Source organism: Pongo pygmaeus, chromosome 2 (genome assembly GCF_028885625.2).
Source record: "Pongo pygmaeus isolate AG05252 chromosome 2, NHGRI_mPonPyg2-v2.0_pri, whole genome shotgun sequence".
NCBI lineage: Eukaryota > Metazoa > Chordata > Mammalia > Primates > Hominidae > Pongo > Pongo pygmaeus.
The window spans coordinates 6,202,333-6,225,229 of record NC_085930.1 but is presented as its reverse complement, the minus strand read 5'-3'; the positions used below and the strand labels follow the sequence as shown (position 1 = coordinate 6,225,229).

Sequence of the window (22,897 nt, the reverse complement as noted above, 5' to 3'; positions counted from 1 at the left end):
TAGATATAAGGGGAAATGTGTATTTCTTGGAAGAACATTAAGTTTTACAAGTTATTTTCTGTCAAGATCCTCAACTTTATTTATTTTTTTAGCCTGTACATTTTTTCTTTAAAATATTTAATATACCTTGTTCCTTTAATTCGTGTTTGAGAGAAGATTTAGAAGAACAGATGCAGGTGTCTCCTTTTGGGTTCTGTTTTCAGAGATCTGGATTTTATCATCAGGGAAGGTCAATAAAGGGCTTTTACCAAGTACACAAGTAGCTTTCCACAGATTTTTTAAATAAAGGGTTGACCAGTAGTGTGAAACATTCATTATATTATTCATCCAGGTATACAGAAAACCAGGATTAGAAATTTACTTCTCAAAAATGTGGAAACCTTAGCTAACTCTTCTGTAACAACTTTAGAAATATTAGTAAAAGCAATATTGTGACATTTATAAAATGCAAAGTCTTCCAAGTCACAAATCAATTCACCTAGGAAGACATCCCTCAATGTGTTCAGGGTGTGGATACATGTGCGACACTTGCTTGATTTCATTAAGTCTGTTCCCAGCTGCTTGGTATCAGGTAGTTCTTGGAACCTGGCAGGAGGTTTTCTCCAGGAAAAGTCTGAAAGTCAGCAAGTTTTAGTTTGCCTCCTACCAGCTTCCTTTATACAAAAAAAAAAAAAAAAAAAAAAAACAACAACAACAAAAAAAGAGGGGAGGGTGGTCGATTACAAAGAAAAAAGTTTTTGCAAGTGAAAAGAAAATAAAAAAAAGTTGATTAGAAAACTGGAGAAGTAGAGAAAAGCAAAGGTTTTAAAGCCAGTGTTAATATATAAATCATTTGCTTAAAAGAAAGACATTTATCACGTAAAACGTCTGGCTAATCAATTTTTATTAAATCCCTAAAAATCCCGCACACTTAAAATGGGGTTGAGGTGGGGGGGCGGGGGCTGCATTTCTTTGTTTCTCCTCCCAAGTTTACAAACTTTTGATTTTTTCCCAGAAGAAAATGTTTTATCCAGGAAAGTTTTAAGAGTGTCAGCCAAAAAATGCTAAAATGCTTCCCCCTTTGAATGTGTGGACGAATGCATGTGGAGGGGTGGATGGAATCAAAACCAGTTCAGCAAATAAAGCCTCAAACTTCGAGTGATGTTATTAAACTGGAAGCCCTGAGTGTGGACATCCCCCAACCCTTCATTTTCTAAATCATGTCCCGCTGTTCCAGTCAAAGCAAAGGGTGGAAATCCACATAATCCAAACCAACATGGTGAGAGAATAATAGGTGAGGAAGGAGGAGGAAAGCAAGTGGCAGCACTGTACAAACTGTTGTGAATATTCCTCGCCATGGACAGGAGTGGCCACAGGAGGGGATAACTACGTTTCTTTTTCTTCGACTTACACTTTCCACATTTGATAATGCAATCTTCATTAAATTACAAGTGTGTCGTGCGAAATTTTAGCACAAAGCAGAGCCGTACGGGTAGCGACAGTAATGTGGCAACAGGGAGATGAGCAAGTGCTCCTTGCTGCCACCACACCCACCATCAGGGTGTCTTAACCACAAACTATTCTCCGCTAGGTCCAGGCTCATTGGTGCAAAGGGAAAACAACGGTGTCTCTCAACAGTTCACTGCTTGCTCACTCTGCATCAAATTAAACATGAGATCATAAAAAAACATCTCCGGGTGCGCGTAACGCAGTCTCAGCCCTCTGGAGGCCAGTGGGTTCTTTGTGCACGAGTCTCTCCGCGCCTGGCTGCCCAAGTCCCTTCCCGGAGCGCGACCAGGGTGCCACGGCCTCCGTCCCGAGGTAGGGTGGGTGGGCGAGAGCAGTCTGATGCTCTTTTGCTCCGGGTTTCTGCCTCCGGGCGGACGGTGTAGACTCTGCGCTGTAGGCTGTAGCTAGCGGAGAGCGAAGGTGCAAAGTTAAGCGAACACGAGCGCCAGGCGGAGACTGGCAAACGTGCGCCCTCTGCCTGCTGCCGCGGATCTGCTGGCACTGGGAGAGCACGGCGTACTCCTTGCCACCTGGACCCTCCTTACCTGGGCGTCAGTAAGACGCCAGAGAGTCCGTGCGCCTTGGACGGGCCTGGCAGGTCCTGACTTGAGGAACAGACTTTAATTCAGGATCTACGATCGCCCTGCTGCCTTTCACATTGCTGTCAGCTAGGCTTTTCAGTTTGATGTCTGGAAGTGGCGTGTCTCTTTTCCATCCATTTTCATGGGTTCACCAGGCGACAGCCGGGGGAAGGAGATATTCTGCAAGGTTCGCTGCAGGATTGAGAAAGCATCTCTTACTGGGTGCGCTTGGTTGAGACTCACAGGAATTGCCTCATACGCCCTGTTGTCCAGCTTGCTGATTTCTAACCCTATCCCTTTACTATTTCTTCACCTTTTGGACATTCAACTCTTTTGGTGTCGCTAGACTAAAATGAAGAATCTCTTTTTTTTTTTTTTTTAGACAAATTTTCTTTAAAACTACCTGCTAGTGCCACCTGTTAGGCCCCTAGTAATTGCTGAGGGGATGTCAGTAAACTTTTCCCCTGTGCATATTCAAAAGTTGTCTGTGTTCTCCCAAAGCCCGTATTTGACTGACACCGTTTTATTAAAACAGGATTTTTCCTCTTCCAATATTGGGAGTAAACATGGAATGGGTCAGAGAGGGTTTTTGGGAGCTGTGCTATCGAGATAGCTTGGTGGTTGGATGATCCTGATGTCTCTGTGACTGTGTTAGAACTTCAGTGTTTTTCATAAAAGATGGTTTTGTTAAATCCTGTAGACTTCAAGACTAATATATCCTCAGTGCCGTGTTCAACATCGAGAAAATAATTGCTCAGTGTTCTGCTGGCAAATAGATTTTTCCCTTACATTATCATTCATGACTTACTGAACCTCATTTAATCGTTAAAGCAGCCCTAAAATAGGTAACATGACGTTTCCCATTGTTACAACTGAGGAAACTGAGAAAATGGATCACAATAAAGCAGTAACTAAGCGAAGCCCTCTCTCGTCTTTGTCTTTTGATTTTAACCTCATATGTTTTCTCCTAGACACAAATGCCTATGAACTAGGGAGGCATCATTGTCAGGAAAAGCACTAGCTTCTCAACCTTAATCCCGGTGACTGTACTAATTTGTCTTCTGACTTTTCAAGGATAATTTAGAAACATTCAGAAATTTGTAGTGAAAAATTGAAGAAAACCATATAAATGAGGATACTTTGGAACTGTAAAGTGGTTACACTCATAAGTTATGATTATCTGCATATGTGGGGGACCCACTAAGAAACTCAGTTAAAGGAATTTGATGTGGACAGAAGAGTAGATGAAAATATCTGTGATGACTGTTCTTCACGCGTTCTTACCTCTGTGTTCCTTTCCTGACACTCAAACACTCCTTTCCTCACCCTGGAAAGAAGATTTTGTCAGGAATTCCGTACATACAGATAGTGAGGAAATTGTCAATATAACCAGAGTGTGATTATTTAGGGTTATGTGTAATAAAAATGAAGTGTGAATTGACAATTGGATAGGAGAGAATAGAACATGGTCCAAAAAGTAGACTTTAGTCTCTGTGGAAATTTCCCCCCATTTAAAATATAATTTTTAAATTACTTAAGATGAGAAAATACATTTTCGTGATTTAGCTCGTCTTTCATAAAAACACTTGTATTCTATTTAACTCCAACCGTTGAGAAAAGGTAGCTAAAACAGGCTTTTGAAAGGCAGCAAATTAAGTTGGGGGCAATTATATTTTTCATGTGGGTATTTCAGCACATATGTTTTGCATTAATTGCTGCAATAAATTCTGTTAACCCGGCAAAGAGCACAAATAGCATATTGATGACATCAGGCTTCCATACAGAAAGCAGCTTTTAGTATCTTGCTTTCTTCACTGTAACATTAAAAAAAAGAAACAAAAAAAAAACTAATGTGTTGGCTAACTAAAGAGCTAGCCAATCTTTCAAGCTATTGGCACATTTTCCATGAACAAAAGTGAAGAATTAGCAACAAACTTTTTCCCCCTTACTTCCAGAGAATTCATGTCAATTACTCATTTTCCTATTATTTGATTTTTTTATATTCATATTTGTTACTCATTTTCCTATTATTTGATTTTTTTATATTTATATTTGGGTCTTCAGAGCTCTCCCAAATCAAGACAAATGTAAACTGACTTTAAAGGCTCCAAACTGAGCTGTCTTCCCTTTTAAGACAAACATCTTGACTGATTACATAGCAGGGCCTCAAAAGGGACTTAAGCAAATAGAGAATTGTGGGTTAATGTTATTACTGAGAAGTTTAGTTGGTCAATATCAAAACTGTTTCTTCTTGAATTTTAATACATTCATTTTGAGAAAGTTAATGTAGGTTTTTTCAATTAGTAGTTAAGAAAAATAGATGAATAAGCTCTACAGGTCCAGTAAGTGTAAATTGCCTCATGTAAGGCCTTAAAATTTTATTTTTTGCCTACGATAAAGTTGATTGATTTCCAATCAACAGGAAATTGTAACATTTCCTATCTACCTCAGATTGACTAAGGGAAACACAGAGTGGCTTGTTAGTAGTTAACATATATTTATGTCCTGATTTTCAAACCCAATTTAGCAATTAATAAAACTGTATGGCTTTTAAAGGGATATATTCTTTCATTGCATCTGATGGCAGTCTTCACACTGAGGGAAAGTCTGGGAAGCTAATTTGCAGTGTCTTCCATGTGGATTATCTAACTAATCCTCTGGGTAAGCAAAACACCACTCACAGGAAAAGTCTATTTGCAGCACTGTGTGGTGTGTTATATCACCAACAGTATTGTCCTCTTACAAAACTGAGCTATTCCCAAACTGTAAGCAAAATCTTATGAATAAATATATACCTTTTGACCTCACTATGGCATAATTTTTTTTTTTTGATTACAAACAGGTGGTGTGAAAAAAACAAAAACAACCATTGATTTATTTGTCACTATCTAATCTTGTTCATTTTCCCCAATTGTCCTCTAATCATCTATAATATTCAAAGGTGGCAAAAAGGCTAGAGTTATATACAAATTGAGATTTTTTTCCCCCTTGAATAAGTCACAGCTGATCATGGTAGATTTTGCTTTTTTACAGAATAAAAGAACTGACAGCATCATAGAAAACTAGAACTAGAATTAAGTCAGATTGTTGTTACTCTTTTATGAAATCTATAAACACCACCAAATCCAGTAACTGCCAAATATTGGAAATATTTTCAAAGATGCAATATAAAAGGACATAATATTTTTCTCTTGGTTTACTTTTACTATCTGGTTTACTATAGATAAATTAATACTCATTTACATTAGATAACTCAAAAAGTTAAACTTATTGATTTTATTATAGTGTTCTTGACACTTCTGATCTAAATTATGATTTGATTGTCCTTGTTCTCTGAAAAAGAAATTTCCACGTGTAATTATATGTATTTCATCTGACTAAACTAGTTAATCTCTGCTTAACAATGGTTTTTTTCTATATTTTCAGATACAAGTGATTTTCTTTGACATTTGTACATTGCATAAGGAAAATTTTTCTTATCTTTCAAAGTGATGTTCCAAATCATACTAAATGTTTTAATATTCCCACAAGAAATATAAAATGAGAGGAAGAAAACTAAAAAGATATAAAATTCGTAATATTCCTTTAAATTTTTCTTTCCAAAGGTGATCCTTTGGAAATTAACTAAGCATGTTTTGTTTTATGTTTGCCAGGTTTGTAGGAGGTTTACTACCCTAACCCTATTAGTGAAAATTTTGGAACTCTAAATGTAACGACAAAGGCACAACTTTAAGAATCATTACAATGAGTCAAGAAAAGGGTTGATATATAACTAATTGCCTATTACTTAATAATAACTCATCTTTTATATTATAATAATTTATTGTTTGTTTATTTACCAAACAGTGCTTATCTGAAGATTAGTTACCCACTGGAGTTTGAAAAAAATATACGCCAGGGACTGGAATGCTCTGTGCTCTTGAAGATGTCAAATTCAATGGGATAAATGAATCTAAAATAAATACTTATATAAAAATTGTTATAACATGGACATGAAAATTATGAAAAATACGATATGAATCTTTAGTGGAGGGTGAAATTTAAGTCCCAGAACAGAGTCCCTGAGAGACAGGGAGAATTTTTTTAAGGTAAAAGATAATAATAAATTCATAAAAACAAGGACTAGGAGATTAGATGATTTGCTTAAATTCATGTGGTGGGGATAATTTTAACCCAGATTTATTTTTAACTGCATGTAACTTTAAAAATAATTTAAATGAATATATAACAAAGACACACTTTTAAGCATGTCCAAAATAACTAAATATTCAGAAATAGTTCTTCTTATTAAGCACATACCTAAACTAATGTAAATTCTTTACATTACATGTGAGTGCATGTGAATGTATTCGAAACACATGTGACTGAATATCAAAATAGAACCATCGCCATATAAAAACTTCTGTAGGTGCTATTCCTGTTATGACTACACTACCCAAAAATATCTCATTGGTCTTTATTTGCATTCTGCCATCTCTTTCATCAATAAATTAAAAGTTTTCTGACTATTCCAGTGCAGAGTTTGATGCTTTCCATTCACACCATGCTCCTAAGATGCAAAGGAAAAGACTAGTGTTTTGAAATAAACTGCTAAGAATGTGGTACCATATTTGATCCTTTGTGGACCATTATAAAGACCCAAAAACAAATCTTGAAGAGTTTGTTCATGTGTGTGTGACCATGTTTGTAGATGTCAGTCAAATTTGTATTGTCATGATCAAAATAAATGATACACCTGAGATTTTAGACAATCCAGATATTCTGCAGAATATGATGAAGTCAAAGCTTTATTCTGATTTTAGTTTTCCAGAAACTTGTTTAATAAGGAAACCAATTTCTTCTAAGTGGGGTTCTTTCAAAAGAAATATGTGTGTATGTATGTGCACATGTGTGTTTGGGGATGCCAAAATATCCAGAGGATGTTTTTAAATTTAAACTTACTTTTGTTTCGTCACTACATTCTTTGTTTCCTATGCTAGAATTTTGAATCTTATATCCAACAGACTTCTAGGAACAATTTTTTTTTTCTTTTATTATTATTATTATTATTATTATACTTTAGGTTTTATGGTACATGTGCCCAATGTGCAGGTAAGTTACATATGTATACATGTGCCATGCTGGTGCGCTGCACCCACCAACTTGTCATCTCGCATTAGGTATATCTCCCAATGCTATCCCTCCCCCCTCCCCCCACCCCACAACAGTCCCCAGAGTGTGATGTTCCCCTTCCTGTGTCCATGTGTTCTCATTGTTCAATTCCCACCTATGAGTGAGAATATGCGGTGTTTGGTTTTTTGTTCTTGCGATAGTTTACTGAGAATGATGATTTCCAAATTCATCCATGTCCCTACAAAGGACGTGAACTCATCATTTTTTATGGCTGCATAGTATTCCATGGTGTATATGTGCCACATTTTCTTAATCCAGTCTATCATTGTTGGACATTTGGGTTGGTTCCAAGTCTTTGCTATTGTGAATAATGCCGCAATAAACATACGTGTGCATGTGTCTTTATAGCAGCATGATTTATAGTCCTTTGGGTATATACCCAGTAATGGGATGGCTGGGTCGAATGGAATTTCTACTTCTAGATCCCTGAGGAATCGCCACACTGACTTCCACAAGGGTTGAACTAGTTTACAGTCCCACCAACAGTGTAAAAGTGTTCCTATTTCTCCACATCCTCTCCAGCACCTGTTGTTTCCTGACTTTTTAATGATTGCCATTCTAACTGGTGTGAGATGGTATCTCATTGTGGTTTTGATTTGCATTTCTCTGATGGCCAGTGATGGTGAGCATTTTTTCATGTGTTTTTTGGCTGCATAAATGTCTTCTTTTGAGAAGTGTCTGTTCATGTCCTTCGCCCACTTTTTGATGGGGTTGTTTGTTTTTTTCTTGTAAATTTGTTTGAGTTCATTGTAGATTCTGGATATTAGCCCTTTGTCAGATGAGTAGGTTGCAAAAATTTTCTCCCATTTTGTAGGTTGCCTGTTCACTCTGACGGTAGTTTCTTTTGCTGTGCAGAAGCTCTTGAGTTTAATTAGATCCCATTTGTCAATTTTGGCTTTTGTTGCCATTGCTTTTGGTGTTTTAGACATGAAGTCCTTGCCCATGCCTATGTCCTGAATGGTAATGCCTAGGTTTTCTTCTAGGGTTTTTATGGTTTTAGGTCTAACATTTAAGTCTTTAATCCATCTTGAATTGATTTTTGTATAAGGTGTAAGGAAGGGATCCAGTTTCAGCTTTCTACATATGGCTAGCCAGTTTTCCCAGCACCATTTATTAAATAGGGAATCCTTTCCCCATTTCTTGTTTTTGTCAGGTTTGTCAAAGATCAGATACTTGTAGATATGAGGCATTATTTCTGACGGCTCTGTTCTGTTCCATTGATCTATATCTCTGTTTTGGTACCAGTACCATGCTGTTTTAGTTACTGTAGCCTTGTAGTATAGTTTGAAGTCAGGTAATGTGATGCCTCCAGCTTTGTTCTTTTGGCTTAGGATTGACTTGGCGATGCGGGCTCTTTTTTGGTTCCATATGAACTTTAGAGTAGTTTTTTCCAATTCTGTGAAGAAAGTCATTGGTGGCTTGATGGGGATGGCATTGAATCTGTAAATTACCTTGGGAAGGATGGCCATTTTCATGATATTGATTCTTCCTACCCATGAGCATGGAATGTTCTTCCATTTGTTTGTATCCTCTTTTATTTCCTTGAGCAGTGGTTTGTACTTCTCCTTGAAGAGGTCTTTCACATCCCTTGTAAGTTGGATTCCTAGGTATTTTATTCTCTTTGAAGCAATTGTGAATGGGAGTTCACTCATGATTTGGCTCTCTGTTTGTCTGTTATTGATGTATAAGAATGCTTGTGATTTTTGCACATTGATTTTGTATCCTGAGACTTTGCTGAAGTTGCTTATCAGCTTAAGGAGATTTTGGGCTGAGACAATGGGGTTTTCTAGATATACTATCATGTCATCTGCAAACAGGGACAATTTGACTTCCTCTTTTCCTAATTGAATACACTTGATTTCCTTCTCCTGCCTAATTGCCCTGGCCAGAACTTCCAACACTATGTTGAATAGAAGTGGTGAGAGAGGGCATCCCTGTCTTGTGCCAGTTTTCAAAGGGAATGCTTCCAGTTTTTGCCCATTCAGTATGATATTGGCTGTGGGTTTGTCATACATAGCTCTTACTATTTTGAGATATGTCCCATCAATTCCTAATTTATTGAGAGTTTTTAGCATGAAGGGTTGTTGAATTTTGTCAAAGGCCTTTTCTGCATCTATTGAGATAATCATGTGGTTTTTGTCTTTCGTTCTGTTTATATGCTGGATTACATTTATTGATTTGCGTATATTGAACCAGCCTTGCATCCCAGGTATGAAGCCCACTTGATCATGGTGGATAAGCTTTTTGATGTGCTGCTGGATTCTGTTTGCCAGTATTTTATTGAGGATTTTTGCATCAATGTTCATCAAGGATATTGGTCTAAAATTCTCTTTTTTGGTTGTGTCTCTGCCTGGCTTTGGTATCAGGATGATGCTGGCCTCATAAAATGAGTTAGGGAGGATTCCCTCTTTTTCTATTGATTGGAATAGTTTCAGAAGGAATGGTACCAGCTCCTCCTTGTACCTCTGGTAGAATTCGGCTGTGAACCCATCTGGTCCTGGACTTTTTTTGGTTGGTAAGCTATTGATTATTGCCACAATTTCAGCTCCTGTTATTGGTCTATTCAGAGATTCGACTTCTTCCTGGTTTAGTCTTGGGAGGGTGTATGTGTTGAGGAATTTATCCATTTCTTCCAGATTTTCTAGTTTATTTGCATAGAGGTGTTTGTAATATTCTCTGATGGTAGTTTGTATTTCTGTGGGATCGGTGGTGATATCCCCTTTATCATTTTTTATTGCATCTATTTGATTCTTCTCTCTTTTTTTCTTTATTAATCTTGCTAGCGGTCTATCAATTTTGTTGATCCTTTCAAAAAACCAGCTCCTGGATTCATTTATTTTTTGAAGGGTTTTTTGTGTCTCTATTTCCTTCAGTTCTGCTCTGATTTTAGTTATTTCTTGCCTTCTGCTAGCTTTTGAATGTGTTTGCTCTTGCTTTTCTAGTTCTTTTAATTGTGATGTTAGGGTGTCAATTTTGGATCTTTCCTGCTTTCTCTTGTGGGCATTTAGTGCTATAAATTTCCCTCTACACACTGCTTTGAATGCATCCCAGAGATTCTGGTATGTTGTGTCTTGGTTCTCGTTGGTTTCAAAGAACATCTTTATTTCTGCCTTCATTTCATTATGTACCCAGTAGTCATTCAGGAGCAGGTTGTTCAGTTTCCATGTAGTTGAGCGGTTTTGAGTGAGATTCTTAATCCTGAGTTCTAGCTTGATTGCACTGTGATCTGAGAGACAGTTTGTTACAATTTCTGTTCTTTTACATTTATTGAGGAGAGCTTTACTTCCATGTATATGGTCAATTTTGGAATAGGTGTGGTGTGGTGCTGAAAAAAATGTATATTCTGTTGATTTGGGGTGGAGAGTTCTGTAGATGTCTATTAGGTCCGCTTGGTGCAGAGCTGAGTTCAATTCCTGGGTATCCTTGTTGACTTTCTGTCTCGTTGATCTGTCTAATGTTGACAGTGGGGTTTTAAAGTCTCCCATTATTAATGTGTGGGAGTCTAAGTCTCTTTGTAGGTCACTCAGGACTTGCTTTATGAATCTGGGTGCTCCTGTATTGGCTGCATATATATTTAGGATAGTTAGCTCTTCTTGTTGAATTAATCCCTTTACTATTATGTAATGGCCTTCTTTGTCTCTTTTGATCTTTGTTGGTTTAAAGTCTGTTTTATCAGAGACTAGGATTGCAACCCCTGCCTTTTTTTGTTTTCCATTTGCTTGGTAGATCTTCCTCCATCCTTTTATTTTGAGCCTATGTGTGTCTCTGCACGTGAGATGGGTTTCCTGAATACAGCACACTGATGGGTCTTGAGTCTTTATCCAGTTTGCCAGTCTGTGTCTTTTAATTGGAGCATTTAGTCCATTTACATTTAAAGTTAATATTGTTATATGTGAATTTGATCCTGTCATTATGATGTTAGCTGGATATTTTGCTCGGTAGTTGATGCAGTCTCTTCCTAGTCTCGATGTTCTTTACATTTCGGTATGATTTTGCAGTGGCTGGTACCGGTTGTGCCTTTCCATGTTTAGCGCTTCCTTCAGGAGCTCTTTTAGGGCAGGCCTGGTGGTGACAAAATCTCTCAGCATTTGCTTGTCTGTAAAGTATTTTATTTCTCCTTCACTTATGAAGCTTAGTTTGGCAGGATATGAAATTCTGGGTTGAAAATTCTTTTCTTTAAGAATGTTGAATATTGGCCCCCACTCTCTTCTGGCTTGTAGGGTTTCTGCCGAGAGATCCGCTGTTAGTCTGATGGGCTTCCCTTTGATGGTAACCCGACCTTTCTCTCTGGCTGCCCTTAACATTTTTTCCTTCATTTCAACTTTGGTGAATCTGACAATTATGTGTCTTGGAGTTGCTCTTCTCGAGGAGTATCTTTGTGGCGTTCTCTGTATTTCCTGAATCTGAATGTTGGCCTGCCTTGCTAGATTGGGGAAGTTCTCCTGGATAATATCCTGCAGAGTGTTTTCCAACTTGTTTCCATTCTCCCCGTCACTTTCAGGTACACCAATCAGACGTAGATTTGGTCTTTTCACATAGTCCCACATTTCTTGGAGGCTTTGCTCGTTTCTTTTTATTCTTTTTTCTCTAAACTTCCCTTCTCGCTTCATTTCATTCATTTCATCTTCCAGGGCTGATACCCTTTCTTCCATTTGATCACATCAGCTCCTGAGGCTTCTGCATTCTTCACGTAGTTCTCGAGCCTTGGTTTTCAGCTCCATCAGCTCCTTTAAGCACTTCTCTGTATTGGTTATTCTAGTTATACATTCTTCTAAATTTTTTTCAAAGTTTTCAACTTCTTTGCCTTTGGTTTGAATATCCTCCCGTAGCTCGGAGTAATTTGATCGTCTGAAGCCTTCTTCTCTCAGCTCGAGATGTCTTTTCTGTGGATGTCTTTTCTGTTAGTTTTCCTTCTAACAGACAGGACCCTCAGCTGCAGGTCTGTTGGAGTACCTGGCCGGCCATGTGAGGTGTCAGTCTGCCCCTGCTGGGGGGTGCCTCCCAGTTAGGCTGCTCGGGGGTCAGGGGTCAGGGACCCACTTGAGGAGGCAGTCAGCCCATTCTCAGATCTCCAGCTGCGTGCTGGGAGAACCACTGCTCTCCTCAAAGCTGTCAGACAGGGACATTTAAGTCTGCAGAGGTTACTGCTGTCTTTTTGTTTGTCTGTGTCCTGCCCCCAGAGGTGGAGCCTACAGAGGCAGGCAGGCCTCCTTGAGCTGTGGTGGGCTCCACCCAGTTCAAGCTTCCCGGCTGCTTTGTTTACCTAAGCGAGCCTGGGCAATGGCGGGCGCCCCTCCCCCAGCCTCGCTGCCGACTTGCTGTTTGATCTCAGACTGCTGTGCTAGCAATCAGCGAGACTCCGTGGGCGTAGGACCCTCTGAGCCAGGTGCGGGCTATACTCTCCTGGGACACCGTTTCCTAAGCCCGTCGGAAAAGCACAGTATTCGGGTGGGAGTGGCCCGATTTTCCAGGTGCCCTCTGTCACCCCTGGAAGGGGAACTCCCTGACCCCTTGCACTTCCCGAGTGAGGCAATGCCTCGCCCCTGCTTCGGCTGGCGCACGGTGCGTTCACCCACTGACCTGCACCCACTGTCTGGCACTCCCTGGTAAGATGAACACGGTACCTCAGATGGAAATGCAGAAATCACCCGTCTTCTGCGTCGCTCGCGCTGGGAGCTGTAGACCGGAGCTGTTCCTATTCGGCCATCTTGGCTCCTCCCCGAACAATTTTATTTCTAAAGGAAATACTATATTAGAGTTATTCTATAGGCCAATTTTCTTCTTCTATTCTATTTTCACAGCCAACAGTCAAACTCTGGCTGAACAGATAGCCTGTACTATCTGGATGTCGATATTCTACATTTTATGATAATATGATTTTTTAAATACCAAGATAGACTGATTTTATGGGGTGAAGGAAAAATGCATATGCTGTAGTTTAAACTGCTATTTCCCTTAATGACTATTTGTATTTCATAATTGAGTAATATGTTTTCATTTTTCACTTTTTAATCTTTCAAAAAGGTCTCTCTGAATTGGATATAAACAAGTCATTCTATTACTTCTGGAACACTTTAAAAAGCAAAACTGTGAAAAATAAAATGCTGTTTACATAATAATGTCCTGGTTTTAGAAACTTACATTTTGGGAGACACATTTTACTTGTCTGAATGATTCATAATATCAGTTAACAATGGAGAGAAACAAAGAGCTGTTATTTAAGTCAGGCTGTTAGTGTACTAAAAATTTACTGGCAGTAGAGCATCACAACTCATTTATGTGAAAGGATTATTTTATTATAAGAACACATTTTCTACTGGTATCTTGATACCTGTTTGTTCCATAATAGTTTTGATATCAGTATGAACTTTATATTTCTCTGATTAAAAGAAAAGAAAAGGAAATTTTAACACTTTATGAGCAGCATAGGATTGACATTTACTAAAGTGTCCCAGTTTCTAGTAGAATTTTGTTCTATGTTATTTCCTGAATCACTCTAGTTATAAAAACACAGACTCATCTTACTGTGAGACTCTGTTTTGATTCCAAGGAGTTCCCCTTACTGTTGGCAAAGATTGAGACGAGACAGCTAATTACAGTTTCTTCTATAACTAAGATCTTTATAGAAATAAATCCAAAATTATTGCCCAGGAGAAAAAGCTAATGAGAAAGAATAAGTTAAGGGCAGAAATCTTCTTATATCACATAAATAGGCTGTTAAAATACCACCTGACCGAAGGTTTTTCATAACAATGTTTAATATGGCAGCATTTAAAAAATTATTACATCGGCCTGGCGTGGTGGCTCACACCTGTAATCCCAGCACTTTGGGAGGCCGAGGCGGGCAGATCACGAGGTAAGGAGATCAAGACCATCCTGACTAACGCGGTGAAACCCCGTCTCTACACAAAAACAAAATTAGCCGGGCGTGGTGGCAGGCGCCTGTAGTCCCAGCTACTCGGGAGGCTGAGGCAGGAGAATGGCGTGAACCTGTGAGGTGGAGCTGGCAGTGAGCGGAGATTGTGCCACTGCACTCCAGCCTGGGCAACAGAGCGAGACTCCGTCTCAAAAAAAATAAAATAAAATAAATTATTACATCATAATTTTAGCTGTTCATTTGATAAAAATTGCATAAATTAACATTTCTGTGATATAAAATGCTGCTAAATTTAACACAGTTTACAGGAACTTTTATCTGCACACAATTGCTGCATAATAGCTGACTTCGTTTATTGTACAACATTTTTATAATTTTTTATCTGTGAAATAAAATACTAATTAGATCTATTAAAATATTTTGGCTGGGTGCGGTGGCTCATGCCTTTAATCCCAGTACTTTGGGAGGCCAAGGCGTGCGGATCATGAGGTCAAGAGATCGAGACCATCCTGGCCAACATAGTGAAACCCCGTCTCTACTAAAAGTACAAAAATTAGCTGGGCGTGGTGGCACACGCCTCTAGTCCCAGTTACTCGGGAGGCTGAGGCAGGAGAATAGCTTGCATCCAGGAGGCAGAGGTTGCAGTGAGCCAAGTTTGTGCCACTGCACTCTAGCCTGGCAACACAGGGAGACCCTGTCTCAAAGAAAAAAAAAAAAAAATTATGCTTGGGTAGAAAGAAAATAAATACAAACAGGAAGCCCACAGGAATGATTAAATTAAGAATATACAAGCATGGTAGATAAAAGTTATGTTGCAATACATAAGTACATCAAAAAAACTATCTTCTCTAAACTTCTCAATGTCGTACCCTGGTGCTTACAGTAAAACAGAAAAGCTGAGCTTTGGTGAATTCCTATCAGAAAATATAGGTCGATTTCTTAATTCTGTATTATGTTTGACCAGAGAACTACACAGAGAATGATAACACAGAGAATGATAACACTGAGAACAAAATTTATTTCTTTCTGTATCATTTTCTTCAATTTGTGACATTTAAATATACTTAGAAGCAGTTTGAAGAGCTGTGTGTAGTCCTGTAACCTAGAGCAAAGTTATTCTGCTTATTATAACAGAAAGTGATGAAAATGATAAAGATAATTATTTGTGAAATGAGGCTGGGACAATTACAGTGATGGTGTGCATAGAAAGAAACTGTCATTACTCTAGTGAAAACAAGATGTAATCAAAGGATGGGCTTATTTTTGTTGTAGTGGTTTTATAGTTATTTGTACTTGGCTATAAAAGTCCCTTATAACTGAAGGTTTTACAAGAAAACATGTGCATTATTATATGAGTTTGAAATTCTTTAGCCATTAAAGCCTACTGTTCACCTTGAAATGATTGTTTAATAATTATTTATAACTCAGTTTCATAAAATGCAACTATAGCATTACCACAAAGCCTATGGGTGTATTATTAGGTAATTGGAAAGATCTGCTTCAGTAAAAAACTGTGGCATTTAATTTTAAAAACCTTTTAGAACTGTCTGCATGTTTGTGGCACTTAAAAGTCTTTCAAGGTGTGAATATTAGTTTCACTCTCAGTCTTTCTAAGTGGACAAGTAGCCACTATGAGTCAGAATTTAGAAATGTCCTTTAAAAATCTTTATGCATTAATAATTCTCTAAAAATCAAAACTCCAGAAACTTGTGCATTTTTAATCTGCCCTCACTAACTGGGAACATTTGTTTCAAGCTCTTATTTTAGTAACTGAGAGCTTGAAAAAAAAATCTTAGTTTGTTCCTTTTACTAAGAAGAAAAGACGATGTAAATTATTTGAATAGGCAATTATTTGTGACACTACCAATACTAATGAGCAATTTTACTAGGAGTGGACTTTTGATTGAGTCTCTCCATTGTGATAGAGGATAGGAAAGAAAGAGAGAGGATGACTCCGGGAATCTGAATCCCACAATCCAACAGACGGGGAAATGTAACAGTAGAAATCAGTGGCAGAAATGACATCCAGGTTTCCTCCTTTCCATAAGTAGTTATTACCAATTTGAGCCAATTTGCTCTATACTTTGTTCCTTTTTTTGTTTGTTTGCTTTGTTTTGTTTTGTTTGTTTTTGAGACGGAGTCTCGCTCTGTTTCCCAGGCTGCATTGCTGTGGCGCAATCTCAGCTCACTGCAAGCTCCGCCTCCGGGTTCAAGCGATTCTCCTGCCTCAGCCTCCCGAGTAGCTGGGATTACAGGCGTGTGCCGCCACGCTGGCTAATTTTTGTATTTTTAGTAGAGATGAGTTTTCGCCATGTTGGCCAGGCTGGTCTTGAACTCCTGACCTCCGGTGATCTACCCGCCTCGGCCTCCCAAAGTGCTGGGATTACAGGCATGAGCCACCGCGCCCGCCACTATACTTTGTTTTTACTCCTTTACTCCATTCTACACCTTCTTATTTACGTCAGAAACCACTATTTCTTCTTTCCAGATCTCAGTAACTTAGTGCCCATCTGAAAGCCAAATCAACAGTCCAAGTAAGGATTGCCTTCCCCTTCTTATGAATATAAGCCCCTTCTAGTCATACATCTCTATTTAAAAGCAATGAGAGGCAGTAAAACATGTGAAAGAAAAACCGAGAACCATATCCATCTATACTTAAGACAGTGATTTCCAAATTCATTTTTGCCCAGAAAAACTCCACTTATTTATTTACCAACTTAAATAGAATCATGACACTTAAAAAGATTTCCAATTTAAATCACTTTCATTAAAAAAGTTAATATATTCCACATACTTTTTTGAATATAAAATATTCTAAAATTAACAAAATAATGTGTTTTCTGTTACACACCAAAAATATTTGGCAATCACATCATTAGAATATGAAATCTGGGAAGGGGTAACTTACAGCTTTGATAGATAACTGGCATGAGATAGCCGTTAAGGAATGAAGTTTGCATATGTTCCTATCTAGCCTTAAGAAAGTTTTCTTTTTGTCAGATTTTATCATTGTGAACTCGCATTGTCCAGCAATTGAAATAAACTATCCAATTACTAGCGCAATTAAAACTCAGTCCACAGTAGTATATTTGTACGTCGCAACTCATCAGCCTATCCCATCTGTCCTAGCGTTTGAAAGGAAATGATCAGGTCTACATATGTTTAGAGAGGGGACAGCATTATAGTAACCAAAGTTCTTGCCTGTATCAGTGCGAGGTTTAAGATATGTATTGCAATGTTGCATTGAGTCAATGTATGCAGAGAAATCGCTCACAGATTTACTTTGAAATTCCATTCATTTTCTTTTCTTACCTCAATTACGCTATATACTCAAACAGTTCTACAATGGATCACGGGAGATTTGAGGTTTGTATCCTGGGAGTCCCAATTAAGTAACCATTCACTTTAAAGTATTTAGAATTCTTAGATGGTGTTATTTTTATTTGGGTACAAACAAAAGGCACTTTATAAATCCACAGTATGTGCTTTTAAAATGTGTTTTGAAGTTAACTATTCTACTCCACTAGATCATGTATTTAGGTCATGTAATTGAATTATAAATGTAATTCAGAAGCCAAAATGGAACTGTTGTTAAATAATATTAATGTATTAAATTTACAAGAAGGAAGTCTGTACAGCATGTTATAAACTCATGGTGGTTTTAAAGATATTTATGGTATTTGAACATCACAGCAACATTGCAAGATACTCAGGGTAGATATAATTGATAGACAATAGAATCAGAGTCAGAAGTAATGCTGCTAACTGTGTTTTTCTCATTTATGCTAAATGGAGTGCACTAAAAATTTAATTTCTGAGTAAATGCAATAAATTTAATTAATCTTCTACACTTACTTTAATTGACTGTATGGTCTAACCTATTTTGGTTTATTTGTTCTCCTTTGAGTAGAAACCAAATGCTGATGTGATTAGTCCAGTTCTTTTTCATTGTTCTTATTATCAGAAGAAACTTAAGGATATGGTAGTTCATTAGTTGACAACCTACATTCCAATAAGTAATTTACTAAATGGAGTCTGTGTAATAACCATATCTTCTTCTTCTCACTCTGGTTACTAATACTGAGATTAAACTAGTGATTGATCTTAGCATGTGGAGTAACGTATAATTATCATTTACTAATGTGCAATTATTACCTGAACACAATGATACATTAAGCCATTTAAACCCCTAAGGACATTGCAAATGTAATCTAATAATTTATGTATACTGGCAAGCTGATTTCTACTATGCAAATCCCATATAAAGCTCAGAGAAATTAAATGATTGGTATGACACAGCTAACAATTGAACTAGTTATATCTTTTATCGGAATGAATGTTGGTAATATCCTTTAATTCAAAGGTGAGGAAGTATTTTCATATTTTCGAAAATTTTCTAATACTGATCTGAAATATAATCTATAACATTGATTAATTGGTTGAGGTTTTTAAATTATTTTTCAGAGATAATTGCAATATAATTGAGCATACTGTTAATTTCCAAGCTGATATCCTGGGAAATAATTCAATTATGGAAATTATACTATGTAATCCATGCAGCGGCTATCTTCTGTTTTAATCTAAATACAATTACTTCTCATTAGGATTAATTTATTGGGAAAAATTCTTTAATCATTAAGGAATTATAATGTAAAAGGTAAAGTTTATGTTTGTCTTTCACTAGCAAAACTTAAAGAATCTAACTTTGAGAATTGTATTTCTTTTAAATTGTAATGATCAAGAGCCTTTTACCCACCTAATGTATTTATCAACTAACCAGGTAATCAAAATTTTAGTACTGCTTGAAAATTTAGAAACCTAATGTCTATCAAATATGTAATTTATTTTTCTTAACATTTTATAAGATTAATATTTCCTTCACCAAAAAAAGTTGAGATTATTTTTGAAAGTCTATCGAATACATAATTTATTTTTCTTAACATTTTATAAGATTAATGTTTGCTTTGCAAAAAAAATACTTGAGATGATTTTTAAAAGGATGGTGCTTTTCATGTATCAGGAAACACTTTATAAACAACATGAGAACATGTTGTGCAGTGTATGTATTTACATTATGTTTTGGTTTGTGTATATAAGTAACCCCTGAAAATGATTCCCTTCTATTGTATTTATTGATTTTCATGGTCTGGTTCATGTTAATAATGCATGCTTAGTTTATGTAACCTTCCTTCACATCCTCCATTAGTCAATCATGGGATTGTTTTCTAATTTGGAAGAAAGATGAGGTAAAACCATAGTTTCCATTATTTAATGGGTCAGATAGACAATCAAAGTGAACCTTTTGTTATTAATTGTATTTGAAGTGCCGTTGTGTATTTTATTTTCTAACCTATTACAAATGAATATTCAGTATGGAAAATAAACAATGTTCCATCTTCTTTTAATAATATATTAAAAATGCAACCATATGCATGTTATATTTTACTTTTTGTGTACAAATATCGATTAAAAGTCATTAGAACGAGCACAAAGTTCTGAGTAAAACCACTAAAGCCTTTGAGTAAAAATAACTACTTTAAATAAGTAAAGCTTTACACAGGTGTTATTATAAAACATGGTTTTACTTTGATTTCTCCTCAAATTGGTAGTTAAGCTTTTTGTGTGTTACATATAAGTAAATAATGAATACATTTTTAAAAAATACACATTGCAGAATAATATGTTGAGTATTAGCCAGGGATGATATGAAGGTGTCATATTAGATATAAATAAACAGATATATTGATTCACCCTGGCAACATATTTAAGAAATGAATTAATTGTGGAATCATATATAAATTTATCAAGTTTAATATTTTTGAAGTTATTTTGATATGCTAGCATTAATGTTGTTTTCTATTTTGCATTTTCATTGTTTCCTCTTTAAACCCGTAATTATTATGTCAGAAATTGTCAGTATATTGAACATTAACCTATCCTTGTAAACAAATGCAAACAGTTTAAAAGGACACAGAAACTTTTGATCTCTTAACTTTCCCTGTGTATTTTTTGTAATTTCCTTTTTTATACTAATTATAGACTTATAATGAGAAGGAAGAGTTATGTTTTTTGAGCAATATCAACAACAAACAATGTGAACCCAACAGAAGCAAATAGAAATAATTCACTGCTATTAACTGTGTTTGTGTATTATGTTTTATTTTAGTCAATCTACTGGATTCAAAAACAATTCAAGGGGAGCTGGGCTGGATCTCTTATCCGTCACATGGGGTGAGTTCAATAAACTATCAAAAGGAAACATTTTCTCCATTACCTGTCTTAGGGAGCAGATGAATTTATTGTATTCTCTAAAGAGAACTCTTGTACATCTGGTGACAAATTATACTTATAAGAGTATTCAATATATGGAGTAGCACAGCTTGACATTTGTGTCCAATGGAGCTACTGAGAATTTTGAAGATTTTTTTTCTTCTTAATTTATCAATTGCTTGAATGGACTGATTAAATCGTTTAATTATTATTGGCATCATGTCAATGATCTAAGAGTGGCTTTTTTTGATGTGATCAGAATAGGTGAATTAATTAGACTGCCTACATTTCAGGTAATGTAGGAAGTGTGTATTTAGAGATGGTGATCTCCAAATGTAGAAAGTGTGTATTTAGAGATGGTGATCTCCAAATGTAGGAAGTGTGTATTCAGAGATGGTGATCTCCAAATGTAGGAAGTGTGTATTCAGAGATGGTGATCTCCAAATGTAGAAAGTGTGTATTTAGAGATGGTGATCTCCAAATGTAGGAAGTGTGTATTTAGAGATGGTGATCTCCAAATGTAGGAAGTGTGTATTTAGAGATGGTGATCTCCAAATGTAGAAAGTGTGTATTTAGAGATGGTGATCTCCAAATGTAGGAAGTGTGTATTTAGAGATGGTGCTCTCCAAATGTAGGAAGTGTGTATTTAGAGATGGTGATCTCCAAATGTAGGAAGTGTGTATTTAGAGATGGTGATCTCCAAATGTAGAAAGTGTGTATTTAGAGATGGTGATCTCCAAATGTAGGAAGTGTGTATTTAGAGATGGTGATCTCCAAATGTAGGAAGTGTGTATTTAGAGATGGTGATCTCCAAATGTAGAAAGTGTGTATTTAGAGATGGTGATCTCCAAATGTAGGAAGTGTGTATTTAGAGATGGTGATCTCCAAATGTAGAAAGTGTGTATTTAGAGATGGTGATCTCCAAAGTCGTAGCCTTAGAATCAACCTCGGTAACTGCTCTTCCAAGTAGTTAGAATTTATTGGTCAACAGTATAAACCTATGTTGTCTTCATTTATTTGTTTAAAATGTCTACAATTTGCCAAGATCAGCTTAAAAATGGGAATATTACTTAGAAAAAATCTGCTGCTGCCTTTAAGTTTTAAACTTTTTATATAGCTTTGGTATTTTATCAGTCCAGATACAAATTACAGAGTGTGTAGCATTTTGGTGTTCTGAATGACTATAATGAGACTTTTCTGGGAGAATATTTTTCTTTTATTTTTTCTGAAAAATGGGGGGGTGTGTTACATTTCTCAAACTCTTTTCCCTACACAATTGTGTAATAAATTCCTGAGCATACCTTTTTGTTTCTAAGTAAAGTTTGTGAAATATGTGAAGTGCTATTTTGAAATATTTGTCATAGGAACAAATTTATGTATTCCTGTCCTTCTATGATAGTCATCTTTTCAAGAGATTGTAATTACTTCCACTTCGTATTGGCGTTCAGTCTTTAGATTTTTGTGCCTAAATATACACATTTTTATGATAGCACCAGCTTCTTCACCAGCGGATGTTTTCCATCATAGATACTTCATCTATCTGTCATCTTTGTATCTGCTTCTCTTCCTGACACACCTTGACTTTGACAATATGCCAAAACCTAAAATCAAGCCTTCATTAGTTACTTTAGAGGAGAGAGTATGAAGTAAGCCAGGATTTGATTTTCCCAGAGATGTAAAAGGAATCAAATGATTAGGATAAAAGCACAGCCTAGGTTTTCATAAAGAGTGAATTGAAACTCAAGATTGAGCTGGAAAACTCATTTGAAACTAATCATCTAAAAGTCAAACCTCACCTTAATTTGATTTTAGAAATTTAAATTTTTCATGACTCCTTCAGATAATATACCAGAGAAACTGCTGCTTCAGGATATAAGAAAAGCAAAAGCTATGGTAACATTTAGTAACTATATATTAGTGTATAGTATACTATATGCTAAATAATATAGTATATATATTACTATATTAGTATCTATAACTAATAGATATGTATATGTTTATTTTTTAAAACAAGAAATCATCTTATATTTCACAGCAACAGTCTGGCTTATGTTTTCCTTTAAAGAAGGTATAATGGTAACACATTTTTATATGTTGAGAATTGGGGAAAATGAATTCCCCCATTGTTATTCTCATAGATAATGTGATGGGATAGAGTTGGCACTTCTACTTCCAGAGCTATGTTGGAGGTAGACAGTGGGGTATTCTTAGCACCTTGCTGGATGAAGTGTGGCACAGGGACAAACCAGCAACATCAACATGTGGGAGATTATTAGAAATGCAGACTACCAGACCCTGCTCCAGACATTGTGAATCAGAATCTGCATCTCAATAGGTGACTCTTTAGCACATTAAATTTGAGAAACACTCCTCTGGATAAATTACCTCTTCACATTTCCCGTCTCTGGCCCAATTTACTATCTCTTCGTTGCCTAGAAATCTCTTGTAGCTTCCACAATCAAGTTTTCAGTTTCTTCTTTGGTTTACTGTTGCCTCAGAGATCCCCACT

At 36.6% G+C, this 22,897-nt stretch overlaps 1 protein-coding gene across 3 annotated transcripts in view; it reads left to right on the top strand.

The window, feature by feature from the left end:
* EPHA3 (EPH receptor A3) overlaps positions 1-22,897 on the top strand; it is a 367,831-nt gene that overhangs the window by 5,226 nt on the left and 339,708 nt on the right. For 2 of the 3 annotated variants that reach the window (XM_054482953.2, XM_054482954.2), the window contains exon 2: positions 20,285-20,349. In XM_054482953.2, the coding sequence (XP_054338928.1) occupies positions 20,285-20,349 (65 nt within the window). Of the gene's footprint in view, positions 1-20,284; positions 20,350-22,897 lie in introns of those variants that run through there. The other variant, XM_063661463.1, reaches the window with a different exon arrangement.